The 25,293-nt window shown below is 43.0% G+C and overlaps 1 protein-coding gene across 2 annotated transcripts in view; it reads left to right on the plus strand.

Annotated features, from left to right (window-relative positions):
* The window catches only part of EPHA4 (EPH receptor A4), a 104,809-nt gene that overhangs the window by 71,505 nt on the left and 8,011 nt on the right, over window positions 1–25,293 (plus strand). For both annotated transcript variants that reach the window (XR_007778268.1, XM_050978112.1), the window contains exons 6-15: window positions 5,418–5,542; window positions 6,710–6,869; window positions 8,755–8,866; window positions 13,918–13,976; window positions 14,746–14,859; window positions 15,040–15,225; window positions 18,869–18,930; window positions 19,664–19,873; window positions 22,369–22,518; window positions 24,872–25,065. Coding sequence is in view for 1 of the 2 variants with exons in the window: in XM_050978112.1 (XP_050834069.1) it covers window positions 5,418–5,542; window positions 6,710–6,869; window positions 8,755–8,866; window positions 13,918–13,976; window positions 14,746–14,859; window positions 15,040–15,225; window positions 18,869–18,930; window positions 19,664–19,873; window positions 22,369–22,518; window positions 24,872–25,065 (1,372 nt within the window). In the remaining variant the exon portion in view is untranslated. The remainder of the gene's footprint in view (window positions 1–5,417; window positions 5,543–6,709; window positions 6,870–8,754; window positions 8,867–13,917; window positions 13,977–14,745; window positions 14,860–15,039; window positions 15,226–18,868; window positions 18,931–19,663; window positions 19,874–22,368; window positions 22,519–24,871; window positions 25,066–25,293) is intronic.

The raw sequence follows: 25,293 nt of genomic DNA on the forward strand, positions 1-25,293 counted from the left end.
CGTGCACAGACATCTAATCTGGGAGTGCACGTCGCCTCACACATGTGCAGGAGCCTTTGCTGTGCTTATCCCAGTGAACATACATGCCTTGTACATATGCTTTGCATATGTTTGGAGCTGTGGTCATGCTAAAACGTTCTCTGGTCCCACTGAGGCCACATCTGGAGTGCTGTGTCCAGTTCTGGGATCCTCAGTGCAAAAATGAAACAGAGTGACTGGAGGGAGTGCAGTGGATGCCACAAAGATGGTGAGGGGTCTGGAGCATCTCTCTTATGAGGAGAGACTGCAGGAGCTGAGCCTGGTTAGACTGGAGAAGAGAAGACTGAGGAGATCTCATTACTGCACACAAATATCTCAAAGGGGGGCCAAGAGCATGGTGCCAGGCTCTTTCCAAGGGTTCCCAGTGATGGGACAAGGAGCAAAGGCCATAAACTAAAACATAAGCAGTTGCTCAGCATGAAGAAGAGCAGCACTGGAACAGCCACCCGGGGAGGTCATGGAGTCTCCCCTTCTGGAGACATTCCAAACCCATTTGGATTCTTTTCTGTGTAACGTGCCCAGGTGACCCTGCCTTGGCAGGGGATTGGACTGGATGATCTCCAGAGGTCCCTTCCAACCCTAACAATGCTGTGATTCTGTGAAAGAGAACTGCTTTTTTTTTTTAATTTATTCTGGTAAATACATTTTAGTTTTATGTAAAACTATGTAAATAGTTTTATGTGACTCAACAGGGTTGGACAATTCTCTCTTCCCTAGATTTGAAGTCAGTGTGACAGTTAGTCAACTTAGATGCCCTCTTACATGAATAAAATGATCAGAATCTGGTCCAGAGCATGGGCATTTAGAAATTATTAAAACTGTATTTGATTCTTTGTGCTCTATGTAGTTTTCCTGCTGTGAGATTATATACTAATATAATTTACAAAATTTCATGTAAGCACCCACAGTGCTACAAGGTAAATAGTCAAAGAAAAAACCTGAAATGTGCCCGGTTCCCTAAAATATGTTGTGTCCTAATCAAGAGAAGATTTTTTAATGAAAGACCTTTTATTTTCTTGCTTTGATTTCTAAGAGGATTTTTCTTCAGTTTTAGATTCTCAGAAATTTTTTTTTTTTTTGAAGTAATTAATAATGGAGCAGGCTTTTAGTATCTACCCTGGAAGGTAAAAACCCTTAATCACAGTAACATCATTAGTGCTTTCAAGCATTTAATTTTGCTGCTTGACAAAGCGCATAGCCATTGATAAGAACAAATAAGTGTTGTGTGCAATTGAGGGAATAAAGAAAAGCATGAAAACCCCTAAGCTTCAAGTAATTAAATTTAAATATGTTATTTGAATTTAGCTGAGATAATGTACAAACTGTGGGTATATTTTTCAGTCAGTGAAAGACCCCTTGAGTAAACATGATCCATTTAAATTCAAATCATGGGGAGTGGAAAGTAAACCCCGCTGTGGGTAAGAAGGCATCTTCAATAAAACACTGGGCATTGTGTATCTTTGATATCTGAGTACTCATGTGCTGTAGTTTTATAAAGGGCTGTTTTCACTCATGGATGCCTACATGCCAGAGACTTTATTGCATCTATTTGTTTCCTGTTTTTTTCCTCTTTCCATTCCCCCCCACCCCTCCTAATTTGAACCAGTAATGAAAAACTGACACTCTGCCTCTGCCATCCTTTAAAGTGCCTCAAAAGTGCTACAATTCAGCACTGGCTAGCCTTGGGACATGGCTTTATGGCATTTGGGTGAAGTTTTTGTAGTACATCTGTGCTCTTTCTCTCTCTGTAGGCCGCAAGCTCAGAACTGAGGTAATAAAACTACTAGTAGGTGTTTAATGGCAGGTTATTGAGGAAGTAGATGAAAGAAAATTGCAACATTCACATCAGTAGGGAGTGGGGTTTTTCAGGGAGAGGAACTGCTGAGCTTTGAACTCAGGAAAGTTACACTTGGTGCTTTTGTTCAAGGGGAGACCCCTTTTTAGACACCAAAATACCTCATTTTGTGAAATGGGCTGTTCTGGTAGAATTGGTGCTTGGTATGTGCAGTCTGTGCACGTGTGGCAGAAAGCTGGCTGTTGTAAGCAGTGATGATTGAGAAACAAGTCATTGCTTACTGCTCCTTTCCAAACATAAAGGAGCAGGGTGGAGGAAAGTGCAAAAGGTGAAAGAAAAAGTGATCTCCCATTCCCTTCCATAAGTTTCATGGGATCTTACTGTGAGCACCTTAATTGTGAACATTATTCTTTTTGGTCAGGCTGTCCTCAATGTGTTTTATGTAGGAATGTGTGCATCTAATGAACAGTTAGCCCACGCACATAGAAGAGAGTATTCTGTCTTTTATTCTGCTCGTGATCAAAGCATCATCTTACAACCTGTTACACGTTTATCTTCACATTATCCCTAAGAGGCAGTTTAAAGGCAAAAGGCAGAAGAACAAAGAATGTAAATATTTTGCACAAGCTCACTCAGAAGGCTGTGCCTGCTGCCTGGAGTGCCATGTTGAGCTGGCAGTGCTGACATCCTCTTTATCCTGGACAATATTGACCAGACCCTTATGTCCTTTGGTAATACATGTGCAAGGAGAAACTGGTGTTCTTCCAGGAGTCCAGATGGTGGATCCTGAAAAACAAGGGGGAAAAGTAAGCCTGATTCGTAGGGCTACTTGCAGAAATAAAAGGGAATTGGTAACTGAGGATTGTGTCCATGCAGTGGAATAACTCTAGTACCTTGTGGGTACTGGGTCCAGCTCCTCAAGGTCTTCAGAGTTTCAGCTCACCATCCTATTGTATAGACCACTGTAGGTGTGTGCTGCAGGGATGTCACTTCTTGGAGTTCTGTAGTTGGACTTTGTCATTCTTAGGATTTCTGTATAGCATATGGAGAGGCAGGGTGTGCAGGCAAAACAGTCAGGAACAAATGGTTCATCTGCAGAATCCAGGACAAAAGAAGATACTAAAAGTTAAGGAGGATGAATTTGCATATAAAGGGCAGGAAGGAAAAAAAATACGGCCATTCTTTAAAGTGCACGGAGTAACAAAGGAGTTGATGTGCAAGTCCTTTTTGTGTCCTGGAAGCCAGGAGCATGTTGCTTATTCCAGCATGGTATGGTGCCTAAGATCAGCTGTCCATTTTCTGTGAGAAGTGAGAAAGCACTTGTTAAGCTATATAAAGCTGAGAGTCTTTCACTAGAAGGCTTAGTTAATATAAATTCTTCTGCTGCAAATAGCCATTTTACAGAGAAGAGATGTGTTTTCATACAGCACTTACCAGCCCCAATATTGAAGAACTCACTAAATTCCAATATAGATGCCTGCTGAAATGAAATGGCAAACCAAGGAGGTTAAAGAGAGGATAAAGGAAAGAAAGGGAACTTTCCCTCTACAGTTCTTGAGGTCAGACCAGCATAAGTGATGGATTCTCAGTAAAAAGAATTGCTTGCCTGCCCTGCATGAGGCAGCGACTAACTAAGCAGATTTCTCTCCGCTTGGTTTATCAGTAATGGCGTGTGCGTGTGTGTTTTAGGGTAACAAATCTGATTTCTAATTTATTAGCTGAGCAGTATTCTTATTGCAGGGGGGAATTAAAAAAAGGTTTGATTCTCTCTTGAGGAAGTGTGAGGGTATTAAGCAGGTTTGCAGTCGTGCCACAGATATAATTTGATGGAGCACACCTGGGTCCTCCCTGTTGGCTGTGTGTTTATAGTCTCCTCTGTCATTGAGTATTTGCCTTTGCCTGTGAGAGACAGACAAGGAAAAAAGAGATAAAGGTTTTGGAGGCATTTCTAACAGAGATGCCAAACTGTCAAATAGTAAATCGGGAAGCCGCTCCCTGATGGTTTCACATCAAGAGGAGACACCCTTTTGTGACTGCAGCATCTACCAGTTATTTTCACTTCCATCAGAACTGTCTGATATGGTCAAGTAGGTTTGAGGCTTTCAACATTCAATTTTCCTTTCATTTACAGTGACTGTTTTATTTATTTGCCTTTCTTGGTAGTTTTCAAGGATATCTCTTTCAAGGATACTTTTAACTTTATAACATTTTCGTGAAACGTCGTTCCAAAGTTAAAGGTAGAAAAAGAAACAAAAAGAAAGGGAAGTGGGGGGAAAAAGAGCAGCTACAGCATCAGGGGACAAAAGAAGAAATATATTCAATTTAGGAAGACCTCTAATCTCTGGTTATACAGGACAGCTTTGTTAGATAAGATTAAAAATTTCATGAATGTCCCTTTTTATCCCTGGAGACTCCACCATTTATACCAGCTATTGTCAGCATCAAAAGAGCTTGATAACAGCTGGCTAGAGATGTGACCACACAGCAACACAACAGCAAGAAAGGGGCAGCCGGGTTCATAAATCTTCAGAAAGCTCGTTCCCCAGCACAGCCATGAATCTGCTGCTATCACAGGCAAAGGGAGAAGGCTTTGTCCTCCAGCCAGTCAGAAACCTGAACTTCAGCATTAGCAGGGGCTCTTTAGACAGTGCACGGTGCACAAAGAGATGTTTTCCATTATCTTCTTCATTGCAGCCTTTATTACTGACACAGATACAGTTTAAAGGGTCTTGGAGTTTAGCTTGTTGCTAGGTAGAGTTTTTCCAAAAATGCTGCAGCCCTTACCCGCGGTGGTGCAATCCTGCTCTTTCTATTCATGGCATCAATGCAGCACCACATGGGACAGGGTCAGGAGATGCCATTTTGGCACACACTGGACCAGTCTCTGTATCTTGTGGCTGGGAAGGAGCTACCAAAGCCAGAATCTGGCCCTTGGCCATTTTCCAGGGACTGCTCACAGATTTGGGTGTAAGAGGGCACGTTATGAGGCACAAATTGGCTCAGGCTGTTGAAATACAAGTTTCCTGGTTCTAATGGGAGGGCCTAAATTCATATGTACTCAGCTTAACTCTGGCCTTACTAAATTCAGTGGCAATATTTTCTCAACATTAGAGAAAACAAGATTGGAACCTCAGGAACTTCGTAGTTCCTTTAAAGTAAATAGCTAATGGAGTAACATCAGTTAATTTTAGGAGATGGAAGAGAGTGACTGTGGAACAAAATGACACAAGACAAAAATAAGAGATCCTTTTAGTACCACGATCTCTTACGAAGGTTTTTACTGGGCAGCATGAACATTTCAGTGCTTAGACAGACAACTGTGTTGTTACTTCAAAAACCACCTATCTAGTACTGTCCAGCATCCAAAGCCAATCTTTCGTAGAGATGATTAAATGTCAGTTTGGTAGAGAAAACAGGAAGAATCTTCATAATGGTTCTAATTTCCCTTCACCCCCACCCCCCAGGAAAAACCCAATTTATGAAAGTGCTCATATTGTGAAAGTTACAACTAAAAATACATGTTCCTCATTAAAATGAAATGATTGCTTATAATGTTTCTTTGTTTTTTGTTTTCTCCTGGCAGCTCCGTCCCCAATTGCATTGATCCAGGCTAAGGAGATAACAAGGCACAGTGTTGCCTTGGCTTGGCTGGAGCCTGACAGGCCAAATGGAGTCATCCTGGAGTATGAGGTCAAATACTATGAAAAGGTACTGCTCACAAATGGACAGGCCAGGAGTTCCCTTTGGGCTTGGGCACAGCTTTGTTACTCCATTCCACTGTGGTTTATTTCCAGATAGGATTCCATCATTTGAAAAGAAATAGATTCAGTTTAATAAAATCCAATTAAGGATTTCATGCACTTGAATGGTTGCTTGAAAGAGTGAGACTCATAGGCTGTTCCTGCTGTACAGAATGAATTTATTTTGTTATTTCTTTCCTACCTAGAAACTGGGCTTTTATAGCAATCACATTTATAATGAGAGTCAATAGTGTTGGGCAGAAGTGAGACATTAGCTTTACTTCATAGACAGAAGTATAATAATGAAGTATATAACAGAGTCATAATAATAAGATCTGTTTGCCGACAGCTTCTGCTTAGAGTGATAGCGTGGACGGGCTAGCTTTTAATAGAGAATAAGGAGAGAAAATTAGATTCTTCATACTTTCCAAGTTAGAGGGAGATGTTATTCCTTCAAATAACTTCTCAAGTAGGGAATTATGAAAAGAGCTATTTTCTTTGAAGGGTCTCTACAAAAATGAACAATTACCTGCTCTTGCTTGTGTGCGCTGTCTCTCACATGCACACGAATGCTTCTAATTTTTTTATGTAAAAAAAATCACTTACTTGCTTTCCACATACATTAAAAAGCATCTGATTTGCAGGGAAGCTAGATTATTACATTTTCTGATAGATTTTCCAGCCAGAAATAGAATGATTTTAATAATGGACTTTCTGGAAGATATTTTCTAAGTCTTTTCTTTTTTAAAAATATTTTTATCCTTTTTTTATATGGCTTCTGGCTGGTAGGAAGAAAAGGAAAGTGCCAGCATGTGTGAGTAAAACGTGCTTGTTCATCAAGAGGATCCTATTTGAATGCTTGGCTGTTTTCCAAAGGTTTTCATTGTGTGACTTCTTAAATAATCAGTGATATATGAGCATCATTCGTACTGCCTCATCCTCCTTTTTTGGCTTGCTCAGAGCCCCGTGCAGCACAGGGAGCTAGGGGGATTGAGCAGGGCCAGCAGCAGGAGCCCTCAGGGTGTATTTTGAGAATTCCATTGCTGTTACTCATCTTTGATCAGACAGTTTTGGCAAGGCAGCGGGGTTCCAGGTTCACAGTTCCACTCCATCACGCCGCGCTCTGCCTTGGCAGGACCAGAACGAGCGCAGCTATCGCATCGTGAAAACGGCCTCCAGGAACACCGACATCAAAGGGCTCAACCCCCTGACCTCCTACGTGTTCCACGTGCGGGCCAGGACAGCAGCAGGCTACGGGGACTTCAGTGGGCCCTTCGAGTTCACCACCAACACAGGTAATGGCATCCCCAGCCCGTCCCCCTGCTGCTCCTCCTGCAGACAGTGCTGATATAATGGGCTGTGTGCGGGGAGGTTCCCATTGGATGCTTGTGTGGTAGGTGAGCAATGCCATGATTGACTCTCATAATTCATAGACAAATATCATGCATAAAGTTAAGGAAAGTTTATAGATTTGTAGTTATGTTGTACCCCCTGGGGTGGTGATCAAGGGACGCTGGAGTTGGGACATCTGGGAGGGCTGGCTTGTCACTATGGTGACATCTGACCTCCAATCAGGATTTGAGGAAGAGATCTCCACTGCTGGACAGTGAAGAACGGGTTGAAGGACAGAACTTTGGGAGGGGTTAAAAGGTTAAAAAGGGAAACCCTCCATTGGGAGGGGGCTGAGCACATAGTGGGGAAAATCTTTTGCTCCTGGCGCTGTAACCTTTTTTCTTTATTCAGTCTTCTGTTGTATTTTTGATAAGGTTTAATAAACCTTCCTAAACTGTGAAAAGTGAGAAGCTATTTCTCACACTTGGACTGTGGTGTGTGTGCTGTGAGATGTTCCTCCATGGCCACATGGCTGTTGATGATGGCATGATGCTGGCCCGAGACATCTATTTGGATATGCTGTATTATTGTATTTGCAGGGACCCCCGTGGCAGGGAGGAATGAGGAATCTGACTCCATGTTCTCAGAAGGCTCATTTAGTATTTTATGATACTATATTATATTAAAGAATATTAAACTAAACTACACTAAAGAATACAGAAAGGATACTTACAGAATGCTGAAAAGATAATAATGAAAACTTGTGACTCTCTCCAGAGTCCCAACACAACTTGGCCCCAATTGGCCAGAGAGTGAAAACAACTCACAGCAGAGTCCAATGAAACAATCTCCAAACACATTCCAGATGAGCAAGACACAGGAAAATCAAATTAAATAATAATTGTTTTCTTTTCTCTGCTTCTCATCTTCCTAGGAGAAAAATCCTGGGCAAAGGGATTTTTCCAGAGAATGTGAATGCCACACTGTATTGTAGATTCTAGCAGTGACAATGCTTCACTGTGGTATAAGGAAACAGGCACCCCATAAGCACTTGGAAGCCATTGATGCTTGAGAGATTTTGTTTTCTGAAAAGTAGACATTTGCATGTTTCTGGAATATCTTATTTCAAGGAGAATAGAACCCTGTTACTCCCCTTTACAAGCAATTGACACAGATCATTTAGGTGTCCTACATCAGCTCCCATAATTGCACTTTTCTTTAGACAGTTATATAAAGACAAGAATGTTCAAACTATGTTGTCAGGAGGGCTTTTCACTTTGCTCAAGGAAACATGCAGATTTAGCCCCCAAAATGTTTGCTTTTCAGTGACAGAAAGGCACTGTGACCAAACCTATTTTATTTTGGACATAGAGGTCTCCTTAAATCAAGTTAAGGTCATGCCAGTTAGTGGCAATATCATTCAGGATGTTAACAACTGAAAACAATCCATCAGGAAGAGAGTAGACATTTTAAAATTACTTACTTTCCTACTGTCAGCTGTAGAGTGATCATCTGGTCCCCCTGAAAGAAAAAAGGAGAAGGAAAGAAGTGTGGAAAGCAATTAGAAAGGCAAAAAAATTAGTCATTATGCCCTCTGAGCAGCACTGGAGGGGAGGAGAGGGAGTCCTTGTGCCTGGTGAACTGACGTTCCCCAAATAATTATCAAACATCATGTCTTCAGCTCATTAGCAGTTGGAAAAATTGTGTCAAATGACTATATAATAAAGGCCTGAAAATAGATGTGAGTGCTACTCTAAACTGCCTTCATAAGCCAGAAAGCTCACTGAGTGCTACCTGGGTTGATTTTTTGAGGTTGTCTGACACAAATGCTCCCTTTTCTGTTTTCAGTTCCTTCCCCCATCATTGGCGATGGTACCAATCCCACAGTGCTTCTTGTTTCAGTGGCTGGCAGTGTTGTTCTTGTGGTCATTCTCATTGCAGCCTTTGTCATCAGCAGGAGGTAAGAACTTAAGCTTCTCTCTCCCTCTCTCTCTTTCATCAGGGAGCTTTTTGTCTCCTCCAAACAAAGCTAAATTCTTTGATTAGCATCATAAACAGTACATTTGCATTACAAGCCTTCTCCCGTGTAGCTTTGATCTTCTCGACGTTAGTACCAAGCAGCATGTGATGTAATGGCAATAGTTCCAGCTCTATTTGCCCTTCAAATGCAAAGCTGATTCCAATAACTGGCATTGAGAAGGAAGCCAGCTAGAGATTTGTGGTTAGTGTAATTTGAAGTTAAGTTCCATGGGTATGGGTACGGTAGATTTTCTTGGACTGACTCCTGACAGACAGGGAATAAACAAGGGCAGTTTGTTAACTGAGCCATCAGACTGCTATGCTGGTGATTTTTGTGCTAGTCTATGAGTCTGTACTAGTCCTTCCTGTGTGAGGGGGTATGACTGTAAAGCCACAGTCATTCAGCATCAGATGCAGTAACACAACAGAACTGGATCGATGGCTATTTCGTCAATGCAGCTCCATAATCTTCTACCAAGTGCTTGTTCATTCTCCCAGATTCAACCCAGGCATCAGGAACAATCCTGTGAGTGGGAGGACAGTGTAGCAGAAACACAGTGTGAGTGTTTCTGTCTTCATCTTTGTGTTCAGTCTCATTTAAAAAGATCAGCATGATCTTGCTTCAGTGTAATTTTGAGATAAAAGTGCTTGTATCATTACTGCATCTGAAGCCCGGTTCTGAGCGATGCACATTTTGTCAGTCTCTGTTGGTCAGTTTAATGGCATCAGCTGTAAATGCACTCAAACTCCTCTTCATTTGCTCTCTTTAAATTGTCCTGGGGAGCAGTTAAGTGACTATGATTGTAATATCTGGAAAGTAGACATGCATTGTGATCACTTTCTGTGGGTGTTCAACTCAGAGCCTCCATGCTGGCAAGAGGAAAGAAGAGCAGAACATATGAAAATGAGGTGTGGAGAGACAGGTTTATTAAAAGCCATTGCAACAGAAAATAGCATCACCGAGCTTGATGACTTAATCTCCTCTTGCTTTTATTGATCACTTTATTATTTAAGGTAGGATTGATAGCAGGATACATTGGATTTCTAATTATGAGTCGCCACCTTGGAGAATTGAGCCTGTCGAGCTGCTTTGAGATGATTCCTTCCCCTTCTCCCCCTATAAAAAAATGTCTCTCCCCAAGGCTGATAAACACTGCTTGGTGATTGGCCCTCAATGGATCACTCTTTAGAAAATGAACTGTCAACCCCGTGCCCCGGTATTGATTCTCGTTAGGATCGGCCATAAAGCTGTCAGAGGAGAGGCTGCCTGGAGCCAGGTACTGACAGACCTGCTGGGCTCAGACAGCTCTGCCCAGGGCTGTCTGCTCACTTATCTCTGTCACACAAAGGCACCACAGAGCAGGTGGCAGCAGGGACAACAGCCCGGCCCAGACACTGGTGGCAGTGGAGATAAAGCATCCTGGTGGCCATGGGCTCAGGGATGTCCCCTGGCTCTGCACTGGCCTCTCTCAGAGGGGCCATGGAAGGGGAAAGACAGAGCAAGATGAATGAAATACTAGGACAGTGAAACTACTCTGTGCATACTAATGCACGGTGCCTTGCTAATTAATAGCCCTTAATACACAGCTCTCCAGTAGCTGGAAGTAGCTCTCAATAAACAGAATCTACTGTAATGTTCACTGTTACTCTAATGATTTTAACTACTATCACAATGTCACTTAGAGGTCTGGACTTTGGGGATATTTCACGATGTTCCTACGCCAGCAGAAGTTAATAGCAAAATAATTATACTTTGTTCCAAAATTACTTCAGATGAGAATAAGCTTTTCTGTCCAGAGAGTCCCCATGAGAAGGTTTTGTAATCTAACCACGACCTGAAAGTCATATTTGTACAATCAAGCCTGTGCTTTGGCCTGCAGACATGGCCTCTGTGGGTACAGGGCATATGCTGTGGGTGCCCACTTTTGAACACTGGGCTATTACTGATGATTTAGCCTCGTGCTTTTTTCAAGACATTGTTCAAATCCCAAAATTCATCTTTACAGCAGAATTAGTCCAAGGACTTTGCCTTCAGGCAGCTCAGGCTGGTGGGCTCTGTCCTGCTATGCGAGAAGCAATCTGCCTAATGTTCCTTTAAACTTCCCGAGGTTTGGATGGGGACATCCATGGAGCACCGGCAGGACGGGGCGTGGGTGGCCCTAAACCCTGCTCTAAAGGAATGCTGAGGGACATTGCAGCATCTCAAAATGGGTTGCAAAGGATTTGGGGAAGTGTAGAACAGAGAGAGACACTTTCTAACAGGGCTTGTGTGTAATCAGACAGTCTGACCAAATCCTCTGGTCATCTGAAAGTTTGTCTCTGAAATTCTTCCAGCTGATTGATTTATCTTTGCTCTGCTGACACATTTTCCCACCTTTTCCCGGTGGTGCTGGAGCAGGTGCTCTGCCAGCCTGGTGCCTGAGCCCCCCATCCCCTCTTTGTGCGGGAAGGAGGAGGTGGGAGCAGGGTCCTGCTGTTTCACCTCAGTGCCTGCTAATTCCCCCCCTCTGTTAACTCCTCTCCATCACCAGCCCCACCTGTAGCTCTGCCTGTCTCTGACCCCTGCAGTTCCTGAAAGCTCCTGTGTTCTTTTCCTGAATGCCGGCTACTGACTCAGCACTGCCCAAATCCCCCTAATTAGGGGACTCAGATCTGTGACAAAGGCTCCCTTCTGCCACTCAGGTGAGCTGCCCCAGAGGCCTGGGGCTCCTGGGCTGCTCTCCAGGACAATGGCACACAGCAGGGTCCTGCCCAAAGCCAGGCAGGAGAGGTCAGCAGGTGACACGGCGAGAGGGGGAAGTAGGTAGTTAGTTTAGAAGGTATTATTTAAACTTAATAAGCTACAATTACATTGCTTGAACAGTAATCCCTTTGTTTCCCTTTGTTTTTTGCTGTCTTTGAGTTTTAATGGGGGGAGGTTGTTTTTTAATCTGTTGTGAGGGTGCTTGTACTTTTTAAAAATAAGAAAAAGAATTTTTTTCATACTTAAAATGCTTTCATGCACAAAGTCTGTTTGCATTTTGTATTTCCCATCTGTGCCTAAACATTAATAAAATCAATTTGAAGCATCCTGATTAAAATGCAGAATCTTCTTTTTCCCTTTTTTTCCTTTCTTCTGAGAGAAGTTGTTCAATACCTGAAACCATCTCTGCAGTCCCCTTAGCTGGCCTGGTCTTTTGTGGCCTTGGGTGAGATTTGTGCTGCCTCTTCCTTCTTACTCAGTTCAGCAGCTCAGTTCATCGTGCCATTATTTCACTCAGCTCTGTTATAAAGTTCTGGGGCAAATAAACTGTTTGAGGAGATGTCTGGATCCAGTGTGGGTTTCAGTAATGCTCTTCTTGTGATTGGAGCCATTTGTGTTTCAAGAGAAGAAGCTCCCACTGGTTTGTGGTTGGATGTGTACCAGCTTTTTCTGTCTGAACACAAGTCCTGTCAATGCTGGGACCTGTGACCCTTGGTTCAAAGATCAGGTTCTCTTCACATGTCAAACAGGACTTTTTTCCTTCTGTTTAATGGTTAATTTGTATTTTTTTTTATTCTTGGCATAGTGTGTTGTATGACCCAGCTCGAGGACTGCAAAGGGAGAGGCTGGGAATGGGCTCCCAGCTGACAGCAGTGGGAAGCTGCCATTCCCCACAGGGCAGCTGCAGAGTGGGAAGTGAGATGCTTTTTGCTCAGGGGCAGAGGGGTTTTGCTGACAGGAGAGGTATGGTAAGGCTCAGGGAGATTTGCTGCAAGTGAGGCTCTCAGTTATGTCTTTTATTCCTGTTACCTGTGAGTTTTTGACCCCTTTCAATCACATCTTATAGGTTTTTGTTGTACCTGCTCTCATTTTCCTCTTCTCCTTATTCCCCATTTTCAGCTTATTAATTACCCCAGTGTCACCCGGGTGTCCCTGGCAGGCCTGGTTGTCCCCTGCCCCACTCCAGGCAGCAGCTGGACATTGCTGGCAGTGCCATTCTCCCCTCCTGTTCTCCAGGCTTGGTTTCTCCTTCTGCCTGCCCTCTTCTCTCCACCCCAGCCTTTTCCCTGTCAGCTCTCCTGGGCCTGACTGGGAAATTTGGATTTCCTGGGAACAGGCAAACTGAGAGTAAGCAACAGTAAGCCCTTTCCTCCATCAATGTCTGCTCTGTGCTTGGTTCTGAACACTCAAGGATGGGTGGGTAAAAGCCCAAATCATTTCTCTGCATCTGCATACCACTAGATGCTGGGCAACTTCAAATTCCTGCACATTTGGCTGAGCAGACTCCTAAATATCCTCCCTAATGCACCAACTTCTTGTATTAGCTTTTTTGTAGTGCTCCTTGTCCATTGGAGCTGAAAGCTGAACTAATTAAATACATAACTAGATTACAGTGTCACAGGTGTAGGTGTAGAAGTAGTAATCTGTAGAATTAACACACTCTGCTATGTTACTGCCTCCAGCTCAGAGGAGTAGTAGAGGAGTTCTGCCATCAGGAGTTCTTCAGCCCCTTCAATTAAGCAGTGATTAAAAGAATAAGCAAAATCCTTGGGATCTTAATTTTTGATGGTCAGGGTTGGTGGTTCTTCCTTTTTTTCTGCTGAGATCCTGATTTCTGTGTTGAGAGACTTGTTTCCAGTTTTAAATTTGCAGTTAAATAAGTGTATTGGCATTTGCCTAATGATGTTTGAAAGTCAATCTACCAAAACACTTCTGTAGCATTTCCATCCCTGTGTGGTAGAGATAAAAAAGAAATTTGGGCTCTCAATTGCAAAAGCAAGTTTGAAGAAAAAGTGGCTGAAGCACAAAGTTTATTTTTCTTTCTTTAAACGCTGAGATGCAAATAGATTTGTGCTTCCTTTGATGCTCAGTTGATGCCAGTAACAGGCAGGGGAGTGTGAGGATCCTCCTGCCCTGGTTGTGTGTTGTGTCATGGCTGTGGCAGGTGCCAGCAGCTCAAGTCTCTGCAGGTCAGGACAGCTGAGCTGGTTGCAGAGCTGTGTTCACTTTGCTGTGTTTTGTTCTGACAGGCGCAGTAAGTACAGCAAGGCCAAGCAAGAGGCAGATGAGGAGAAACACCTGAACCAAGGTAAAAGGCCCTGGTGCTGGGGGGTTTTGGTTTGGGCTGTGAAACATGGCCCAAGTTCTGGTGCTCAGGAAATAAGGGATTGCCTTCCTCTTGAGGAGAATAGGTTTCTGTTTTCCCCTCTTGCAAAATCCTGCTTCCAAATTTATTGATGCCAGTGACAGGGAAAATAGAAGTGTCCAGGGAAAATGTTTTGAGGCTACAGAGAGGAGAAAGGTTTATCAAGTTTTTCCATTGTTCCTTGCCTTTGAAAGATACCTGTTCTTAGCCACTTGATTTCTAGGCAAGGTTTCCCCCCACAACACTCTGCTGAAGCAGTTTGTGAATGGGCCAGAGGCAATCCTGCAGGAAAGGGAGAATGAACTTTGCTGCCTTTTTTCCAGCACTGAATCCTATTGTTATTTCCATGTAGCAAACCCAAGACCTGAGCTCAGGATTTCCTGCTCCCTTAGGAAAAAGGGATGTGTTTTAGTCTCACAGGCCCCTGACAGGTTCTGCTAGTGATGGCAGTGATTTGTGAAGCTCATTAATTGGCAAAAGCCTGATTCCTTACATCAATATTGGGAAATAATAAATGTTTACACTTTAAAATATTGTACTGGGGGGGGAAATACTGAAGTCCTTCCTTCCTTATCAGTCATTCCTGGCTTACAGTACATTTTTATTGTACACTCTCTTTGCTGTTGTATATCATTAAGGCTTCAGTCTCATATGTTCTGTGTTCAGCAGCATGTAGATCAGTGACTTCAAATAAAACATTTCTGCCTTGCAGGTGTTAGAACATATGTGGATCCTTTTACATATGAAGATCCAAACCAAGCTGTGAGGGAATTTGCCAAAGAAATTGATGCCTCCTGCATAAAGATTGAAAAAGTTATTGGTGTGGGTAAGTGCCAGAACTTTTGCATTTTTTTCCCTAAATACACTTTTAAATTTGCTTTTAGGGAACGTGTGATCCTCTGATTTTTGTATGACAGTTTTCCCAAATGTACTGACATAACAGTTTGACAACACAAGTGCGTGCTTCAGGCTTGTGACCATGGATTCTTGTGCCTTTTTCTTTAAGGGGAGTTTGGTGAAGTGTGCAGTGGACGTCTCAAAGTGCCAGGAAAAAGAGAGATCTGTGTTGCTATCAAGACTCTAAAAGCTGGTTACACTGATAAACAAAGGAGAGACTTTCTGAGTGAGGCCAGTATCATGGGACAATTTGACCACCCCAATATCATCCACTTGGAAGGTGTAGTTACTAAATGTAAGTAGGTCATTTTCCTGACAAGTCCAATTTAGAAGTCACTGAGAAATTAAGTCTGTGTGGTGTGTGCTGGCTTTTTTTTTTTTTTTTTCCTTCTTACCCTCTTTCCTGTAAAATGACAGATGGAACAGATCCACTGATAGCTAATAGGAGGAAATCAGTGCAGGACAAGTCATTAATCTTGTTGTCAGCTATAAATGGGTTTACGGTTTCAACTGATATTCTATCTGTAGGCAGCTTGTACAAGATTTTGTAGAGGGAATTAATACTGCAGGGGTTGGATTTTTTTTTATCCCTTCTTGCTATGCCAAGCAGGCATCTTTCACATCTTTGCTAGACTGAAATGATTGTTACAGGATAGGCAAAAGCAGATGGTGAGCGAAGAATTCAAAATGATGGGGGAAAAATACCAAAACAGAACTACACAGTCATATGTTTGAAGTACAAAGCACAGATGTAAGGAGCAGGCCTTTGAAATGAAGCAGGCAATTTTAGTGTGAAACTTGCTTATTTGTTTTCTCTGATTTACAGGTGTGCTAATTTCACTGTGCTGAATTTACCTGGACCATCTTTTTGTTTGCTTTGTTTGGGGTTTTTTAAGTTTGACAGTGCTTTAGAGAGAGTGACAGTGCTTGCTGGTGTAGTCTAGAGCTGAAAATGCACCTGTGAGACACCAGTGCTTGGGTCTGAGCTGATGAGGTGCCACTGCCATGCTGTAGGTATTGTCCCTGCCCAGCTGCCCTGGGTAGCACGGTGGCAAAGCCTGGCTCTGGTTGCTAATCCTAAAAGACTCTTTGGGTCTTGGGGCTCATGCTCAGGGTAGCATAGAAAGCAGGCAGTGATCTTGGGAGCTGCTGTCAGAGTGGACTTTGTGAGGCTCACCTTCTGTAGAATGAGGAACATGAATGCAGGGTATTAATAGTGGGAGCAATTAAAATTTGAGATGGATGAAAAGTTAAAAAGTAAAATATCACTAGAAGAACAAAGTACCTCTCATAAAAGGTTATCAAAACCATCAGTTCCACTGTAAAACTCTGTCCCTCTTGAATGTCAGTGAGAGCTGATACTTACTCTGCCACTTTTATTTCTGGAAATCTTACCCCTGCTCATTGGTGTTGCTGTCTCCTGGTCTGCCTTCTCCCAACAGTTGAAAATGGCTCATACAGTGTGTGGCAGTTTGCTTTTAAAGGCAAAGAGCAATTTGGACTAATTTTTGGCCATCCTTTACTGAGAGCCTCCCTCAAAACTAGAATTAAAATACAGTACTCTGTTTAAATTTGGAAGGTCTGAGTGTCTCTCTCTGTGATTGTTATAACAAAGGGGAGGAGGGCTGTGGTCAGGCCACGGTGTTTGCCTCAGACAGTGATTGTTTTAGCACCTCAGTAAAAGAAAGACAGCAGGGGAATCTTTGTGTTGCAATCCCACTGAGGCTGGAAGCTCCTGAGCTGCTCCAGCTCCAGCACTTATAATGGCCGTAGGCATTTGCATAATGCAGTTGTCAGTGAATTAAAATGATTGGGAATTTTCACCCGGGGAGGAGGTGGCAGTGTGACCTGGCAGTGCCCCGTTGCTGGCTCCCAGTAAGTGATGCTCCAGCAGCAACACGGCTCCCTTACTGCCAGCTGCACTCCTGGGGAAACAGGGCCACTTAAGAACACATTTGTCTCCATTTCTCCATAGGTTTGCTGAATGCTGTGATAAATGGATGCATTTAATAAACTGAAAATTAAAATGTGAGATAAATAGTGGTATAGATGGGGGTTGAGAGAGGGAGCAGAAAACCATGAATAAATTATTGGCTGCTAGTCAAGTACTTTAATAATTGACTCGCTGATGGTAACTTCTCCCTCCTCTCTCTATCCCCCCTCCCCTGCTAAAGAAGTGTCTGAGTAATGAAATTACATGTTAATGCACTGAAAGAGTCTTCCTTTTTTCCCTTCTCCGTTGACATAGTATCTTTTGATTGAAGAAGGTTAATTAATACTCATTTAGCTGTATTTGTTCAGTGGAAGGGCGGCCGTCGCAGTTGCAAAGTATAAATGAAACAGTGCCAAATGCAGATTTGGTTGAAGTTTTTCCTCTTTCTACCAAAGAATGCTTTCAAAGGTGAATTAGAGGGAGGGTGATGTTTAATCACATCCTTTTACTTAAGGATGTAAGAAAAGTGACCTCAGCCAAGGTCACTTAGCCCTTCATCCAGAGCAGTTTGCTTTATGCAATACCATTGCTTCTCTGCAACATTCAGTAATGGCATTTCCCAGGCATGCTGGTTTGCCTGGGACCAAACCAGTAATAATTTGATTACCAGCAGGGAAGGGAAGTAAAAGCAGGAGTTGTAAAAGGCCTGTAAAGGGCAGGTTGGGACCGGAAAGGTGAAATAAGTAATGATGAGTGAAATAAGTTTTGTATCTCACATAGACGTTGGCCTAAGTGAAATGTGGTAAAATGTTCCTACAGTCAGTCCCTATAGCATATGGTTTTCTAATTAAAAAAAGGTTACTTCAGAACCAGAAATCCCTGACAAATGAAGAGAAAAGAATCTTGGTGAAAGATGCACTGAGGTAGAAACTATTAGGGGAATGTTAAATGCTGCAGCATTTCACGGTAGGGTAATTTTTAGAGATGGTTGTTCTGGAGCAGATCCTTGCTGGTGACAGAAGCAAGGAAAAATTAAGTAGTTCTGATACCTCCCATGCCAAGATGCAGTTGAGCTATCTACAGTCTGGGTGACCTTGCCTTTGAAGCCTTCTTTCCTTATGATTTTCCCTTATTCAGACCTGCTCCAAGAAGTAAAAGCTGAGTTTCTCTGGGACACCATATTTTATTTAGGAAGAAAACTATGGTTCCTGTATGATCTTAATAAAACTCTTAAAGAGCACATCAAGCATTATTTGTGTATTTGCTGTTGCTTTAGGCAGGAGAGTGCCTAGAAAGCATCCCCCTGTCAGTAACATTGCATTTCTCCTCTGGTTGCCCAGCCTGGCCCCTGTTGCAGCATGAGGAGCTGGGTGCTGCTGAGCTCTGTGCCCCCTGTGTGACACAGGGCACTGAAGCATTTTGCCCCTGGCTGACTTCAGGAGGCAAATGGCTTTGGCTCGTTTATAAATAACGAGAGAAACACAGAATACAAATTCAGGACAGAGAAGGTTGAAAGGAACAGTCTGCATTTTTCATTCTTGAATCCAGTTGTCTTGGAATACCATGTAGCTCCTGGCAGCTTCCAACTTGCCTAAAGCATTGATCTTTCAAAGAAGACAGAAAGACCAAAGCATTCATGAATTCCATTTTCTGCTCTGAGAACAATATATAATGCTAAAGATTTTTGTCAGGTTTGGACAGATCTGTTTCTTAGTTCTCAATTATCAATTCACATATTCCTTAGGGAGCAGGAGCCACTTTAGTTAAAGACCTTGTCAATGAATCAGCCAAAGGGTTAACCTTCCAAATGGGCCCATTAAATGTTTCTGTCCTGTAATATTTCATCTCTTGCTTCTCACAGCTGAGGCATAAGCTTGGTGCATTTCAAATTAAATTAGATTGTGTAAGCCAGGTGTCTTGGCAGTAAAATCATGTGCAAGCCATTTTTATCCCATTAACATTGGTGTTCATCAAGGAATTGTGTTTTTCTTTCTGCACACTCTAGGTAAACCAGTAATGATCATAACTGAGTACATGGAGAATGGCTCCTTGGATGCCTTCCTCAGGGTAGGTGATTTCTTCAAAAGCTAAGGAGATTTTATACTGGGAAACAGCTTTTTCTCTTTCCTCCTTTTTCTCTTTCCTCCGTTTGTCTCTTTCCTCCTTTTTCGCTTTCCTCCGTTTTTCTCTTCCTCCTTTTTCTCTTTCCTCCTTTTTCTCTTTCCTCCTTTTTCTCTTTCCTCCTTTTTCTCTTTCCTCCTTTTTCTCTTTCCTCCTTTTTCTCTTTCCTCCTTTTTCTCTTTCTCCTTTTTCTTCTCTTTTCTCTTCTTTTCTCTTTTCTCTTTTCAGACAGGTACTGAAACTTGCACAGTTTTAAAGAAATTATGTTTGTACTTGGGAAATTCTGTTTTCTGGTGTTGCTTTTATCAAAAACCAGGATTAATATAAAGTGGAAGAATATAAAATAATTTTTTTTAAATAGCAGGATTTTAAATAATCCTTGTTTAATGTGAACAGTTCTGAATTGGTCCATTTTTGAAAGCATTGCAGTGCTGTAGACTCATTAAAATCAGATTCATTGCAAGCAGGATACTGCATCACTGAAAGCCATGACAGAACCTCTGGGTTTTTACTTTACTGGTGAATTATAGACACTGGTGAGGAGAGCAAGGAAATAACATTGCATTTTATTGGAGGGAAGATGGGAATCCGCAGCTCTGCTCTTGGCCAATTTCAGCAGTGGCAATAATGTAGCTTTTAGCTTAATGCTCTGTGATTTTGCTCCTTTCCCCATATGCAGAAGAATGATGGCAGATTCACAGTCATCCAGCTGGTGGGGATGCTCCGTGGCATTGGCTCAGGGATGAAGTACCTGTCTGACATGAGCTACGTGCACCGGGATCTCGCTGCTCGCAACATCCTGGTCAACAGCAACCTGGTCTGCAAGGTGTCTGACTTTGGCATGTCCCGGGTGCTGGAGGATGATCCTGAGGCAGCTTACACCACACGGGTAAGGAGGGAAGGAAAATGGCCATGCTGTCGTGCCTGCATGTTGGTTTTGTCTGACTGTGTGGGAGGTGTCAGTGGTTTGTTTTAAAATAGTCTCAGTCACAAGTGAAAACCTAAATCACAACCTAAAAGTAAACATTGGCCCAGGCTCCGTAGCTCCTATAAATTGATGTGCTGTGGCTGCTACAGCAGTGGCCACAGCAGTATTTCTTTTCTGAGGATGTGACCCATGTATTCCTCTTGTTCCTTCATCATGATACAGCACGTGACAGGAATCTGGTGCCAGAAGTTAGAGCCTGGACTTCTGTTCCTTCTGGTAATCTAGAAACAGGGTTTCACATGGCTGCTCATACTCATCTTTGATACAGAAGGTGTAGACGCACCACAAAAAAATGAAAAAGATGCATACACTTTTGCCCATCACAAAGCCAGTCATAAATTTGACCTAAATTGTTTGGACTGGGAAAAGTGTTAGGCCTACATTCCCATTTTTTGTTTCTTTTCCATTTTATCTATATTTTGGCATCCCACTGTTAGGTAATTTTGCTAAAGCCGTTTTAATATGCTGCACAAGGAATAAGGCTAATGCAAGTATTCTGGCCACAAAACAGCTTCCCAGCCATTACCAGCCTTTGTACCAATACCTCTGATATCAACATGCACCTAAAGAGAAAAATGTCTGTTTGTAAAGTCTCCTTTTTTAATTGCTTCTTTTCTTCGTTTTTAAATATCTGCCATTCTCCATCTGTTCTCCCTAGTGCTGAGTTTGTTTGCAGCACTCAGATCTTGCTGTTTAATCCCAACACTCATCCTTTAATGGATTCACAGCTCATTACAGGGAAGGATAGACTCCTGTAGCATTAAATGCTGGCCAGCCTTGGTATCCCTCACTCATAAGGGTGGCAAGTGGAAGAAGCAGAGGTCTGAAAAGCTGTATTCAGGGAAATCAGAGTTTAGACAAGCACACAAGGGCAAGACAGAAATGACTGAAAAGCCTCTCTTTGAATTTAGCAATTGAAGATATGGTATTGTTGGCTCTCAGGAGTAAACTAGAGAGAGTCAATGACATTTGCTTTACAGTCATTCTCTTCATTTGGTATCAGTAATGAAGGATCAGGGATATTTGGATTAACTCCACTGTGCTCAAGCAGCTAAATATAAAGAGCTTATTGACAATTTTTAGAGTGACAGCCATGTATAAACAATGTCAGTGCATCTGTGTCTGAAAGGAGGAATAAAGCTTTTGCATAACCAGAGAGGCTGCAATAGAATGCAATTTTTTAAAGCAACATTTTTTAAGAAAATGGTGTGTTCTGCTCCTGTTAGTAACTCATTAAAGAGAGAGCATCTTGTAGTCACCAAGGCACATATTGCCACAGCCTGATTCACAAAGGGCCTGATGCAAAGGCTGGAGCAGCCAGGGGAAGGACCCCTTTTGATTTCCCTTGACTTGGAACCAGTCCATATTAAACACTTGAGAGATATAGGAGAACAATATACTATTAAGTATGCACACACTGCACTCAGTTATGGATAAAAGCTATCTAGGAGATGGCTGGGAAAAAAACTACCAAAATAAACTTAATCAAAGAAGCATAAAAGCAAATGAAAAAAAATCCAAAAACCTTTGTTCAGCTTAAGTCATTCCCCAGATGGAACTGCAGGAAACCAAAAGCTCAATTAAAAACACCTTGCCTATTAGCATAAACAAAGGGAGAAATCTCTGGCCTGGGATCACTCAGCTAAGGCAAAATCAGATAAACAGGATGGAGTGAGTTCCTTTTTTAAACAGCGTAGGACCTCAGTGGCCCAAATCAGATGGCCAAGTGTTTTTATTTGTTTAAAAAAAGTATTGTAAGAAGAGGCAGATTTCTCCAACAGGTATTAAAAGCAGCCTTGTACCCTGGTTTGGTGTTGAACTTGTCCTCCAGGGTCTGGGAGAGCCCAGAGGCTTGCTTGCCTTCTCACATCTCTGGTAGGAGTTGGGATATTGCCCATGGGAAACACCACTGGATTCATAAATCTTCCCAGTTTATCCTCTCTTTATTTTACCTTTTTGAAAAGCAAAATGTTTATAATCCCATTTTTCTGAAACAGGCCAAACAGGTCAGACAAGCAAGCAAGGAAATAGTAATTAACAGCGTGTACTTATTTGTTTTGTCAACTAAATCTCTAATATATACTTTGTAAAACCCCTGGCTTGTTCTCAGGCTTCAGCATAGCCCTAAGCAGAGATCTCTTGGAGGGCTGATAAAAATACATTTAACAATGTACTGGTTCTCCTCCTGGTGACTAAAGCAAGCAGATGGGCAGCACTGCCTCCTGGTTGGATCTGACAGCTTTGTGGCGAGGGGGAGAGAAAGTGGCTGCGTTTTTCACCAGGGTTCTGGAGCTGTGCACAAAAAAACCATTTTGTACTCTGAATAAGTGGAACAGTGTCAGCCACACAGAGCAGTGCACTGACTCACCAGCCTGTGGTTCTTTCCCTGGTGGCAGGGGGGCAAGATCCCCATCAGGTGGACTGCTCCCGAGGCCATCGCCTACCGCAAGTTCACCTCGGCCAGCGACGTCTGGAGCTACGGCATCGTCATGTGGGAGGTGATGTCCTACGGGGAGAGGCCCTACTGGGACATGTCCAACCAAGATGTGAGTGTCCTGCTGAGCTCCCCCTGCCCTTCCCCTCCCCATGCCTTCATCTCTGTCCCTAGATGTCTGCTGATGTGTTTCTGTGGCAGTTGCTATGTAGCTGTGAGATGTTTATTCCAGGTTTTTAAAAGGATGCCATGGGTGGTAGACTCCTGTTTTCTCAGGGAACTTCTGTGGAACTAAAGTTCCTTGAGTGCTTCAAGCTTTGTCTAAGCTCATGGAATGGGGGATTCTCAAGTTAGAGTCTATACACAAGGGTTTATTTGGTTTGGTCTTTTAAATGTAAAAAAAATATAGCAATTAAAGAAAAATGGAGGAAAGGGAAACTAATATATTTAAACTGTCAAATCATAATACTGTCAAGGGAAGGAAGATCTGAATGTTCATATTACATCTTGAGTTTACTGAATGTCTTTAAGAGAAAAACTCTTGAATTTGATTGGGCTTCCTATTGGTAGTTAATTCTTGAAGCTCCACTATACTTATAACTCTTCCAGATGATTTTACTCCTTGTAGGATATCTAAATCAACACATAGGAAATCCAATTCTGATTATCAGTCAGAGCATCCTTGTGACAATGGCATAGCTGCCCCCTGAGGGCATTAACAAGCAGCTTTTGTAAATGACCATTCTTAAATTATGCATGTCCTGTTTAACCATACCATCTGGACTACTTCAGTGTGTTCCAAGAGGGACTGTGCACAATGGCTGCAGTTCCAGAAGAGTATTTAATAATAATGCTAATAAGAGCTTTTGCTAATAGAATTTTTATTAAATGGAAAAAAAAAATCCCACTGAAAATGAGGCCTAGATTATCTGTAATTCTTTTCCCAGGGGATTTACAAGCAAGTAAGGGAAGAAGAAAAATGGTGATCTGAATATACAGCCATGGGAGTGGTTAAGGCATTTTAGAAGTCATCTGCTTTCTTCTGTGGAGCTGAGCGTTTTCAAAGAGTGTCTAGATGCGGATGGCATTTAATCTAAATGGGAGATATAATTTTAATTTCCTTCTGATGTGAAATGTCTCTTCTGGCACCCAATCTTGCCTTCCTTTTGCTAACAGGAAGTCATCAAGACTTAGCAAGAAAATAAAACACCAGATGTGTCTCGGTTATATCAGGCATGTCTGCACAGCACAGTGGAGCTCCCTGCAACAAACAGCTGCTTTTATTAGAGCTGTTTATGTTAGGCTGGTGTTCACTGAGACTGTGCACTGCTAGACCACGTTGAACATGACAGGGAGAGGCAATATTACTGTCTGTGCACACTCCTTACAGTCCATAGCATAGGCATGCCTTTTTTCTTCCTTAATGATGGCAAGAGCAGGTCCTCTCACAACAAAGCAGAAGTGGATTTCAAATTATACTCAGTGTCTGTTGAATCAAGAGAAATCAAAAGGATCTTCATACTTCCTGGAGGAGTGAGTGCCACTTTATTTGTGGTCACTGAATAGCTGCTAATAATGCAAGCATATCCCTCACCTTGTCCTCCCAGTGGATTTTAGCCACTAATTGGACAAGTCCAGAAGGAGAGAATTTAGTGCAGCTCAGTCTCTGAGCACTCCTGGTCTCATGGTGAGTCCTGCCAGCAGTGTCATATTGATTAATTCAGATCTGAAGGCTCCTGGGTCATGTCCCTGTCATGACAGAATTGAGTTCTGGTTGTGTCCCATTCTCCTGAGAGAGCTAAGAAGCCATTAGAGCCTCTGGAGTGCTTTTTAGAGGGTTTGAAGTGATTTCAGTCTGAGTTCTGTTAAATATGAAATACATGCTTAAGACGTGTTGGACTTTTGTAAAGCTGCACAAAAGGGTTCCCATCTCTGCATTTCTTGGCTCAGAGCATACAGCAGTGAGGGAAGATGTTCTCTGCAAGGCCTCTCTTACTCTCTGACAGAGATGAGCTAGCCTGAGAGGACAGGGGGAGGGAGCGATCTGCTGTACCTTAAAAATGATGAGGAGAATACAGTCTCAACATACTGCACCCAAAACTGACTGATAATAAAGACTTGCTGTAGAGCTGTTGCTTCTCCAGCCCTCTGTCCAACGAGGCTAGCTGCTTATTTCTAACCAAGGCTCTTCTGTCATCCCTGTATCCCATGTGCTTTTTTTGTGACAAATTGCCCTGCTATATCTGATGTCTGCTCTGGGTACGCTTTCAGTTTTGAGTTGCTGAGGAGAAATGACAGTTCTGAGACCACCAGCTGTCTGAGTCCGAGTGCAATTTTCCACATTGCATCACTTAACTGGGGATTTGTCACCGTAGTCTGGACAGCCCTAGGATAAGCAGCACTCGGCTGGTGGGCTGAGCAGGGTGTGATGTTCTCCAGTGTCTTCCTAATTGTGCCGTTTGCAGGTGATCAAAGCCATCGAGGAGGGCTACCGGCTGCCCCCGCCCATGGACTGCCCCATCGCCCTGCACCAGCTGATGCTGGACTGCTGGCAGAAGGAGCGCAGCGACCGGCCCAAGTTCGGCCAGATCGTCAACATGCTGGACAAGCTCATCCGCAACCCCAACAGCCTCAAGAGGACAGGCAGCGAGAGCTCCAGGTCAGCCCGGCTCTGTGATGGACCAGGGAGCCAGGGGAGGTGACAGGCAGTGTGCAGGTGGCACACACAGAGTGCAGGTGACACACACGGAGTGCAGGTGACACACAGCTCCCAGGGCCAGCCTGCACAGCAGCCACTGCTCTGAGTGGGTGAGCACAGGGCTCTCTCTGCTGTCTCTCTGTGGCCCCCCAGGCACCCAGGCTCAGCCCTGCCAGGAGGAAAGGGGAG

Source organism: Serinus canaria, chromosome 9 (genome assembly GCF_022539315.1).
Source record: "Serinus canaria isolate serCan28SL12 chromosome 9, serCan2020, whole genome shotgun sequence".
Taxonomy (NCBI): Eukaryota; Metazoa; Chordata; class Aves; order Passeriformes; family Fringillidae; genus Serinus; species Serinus canaria.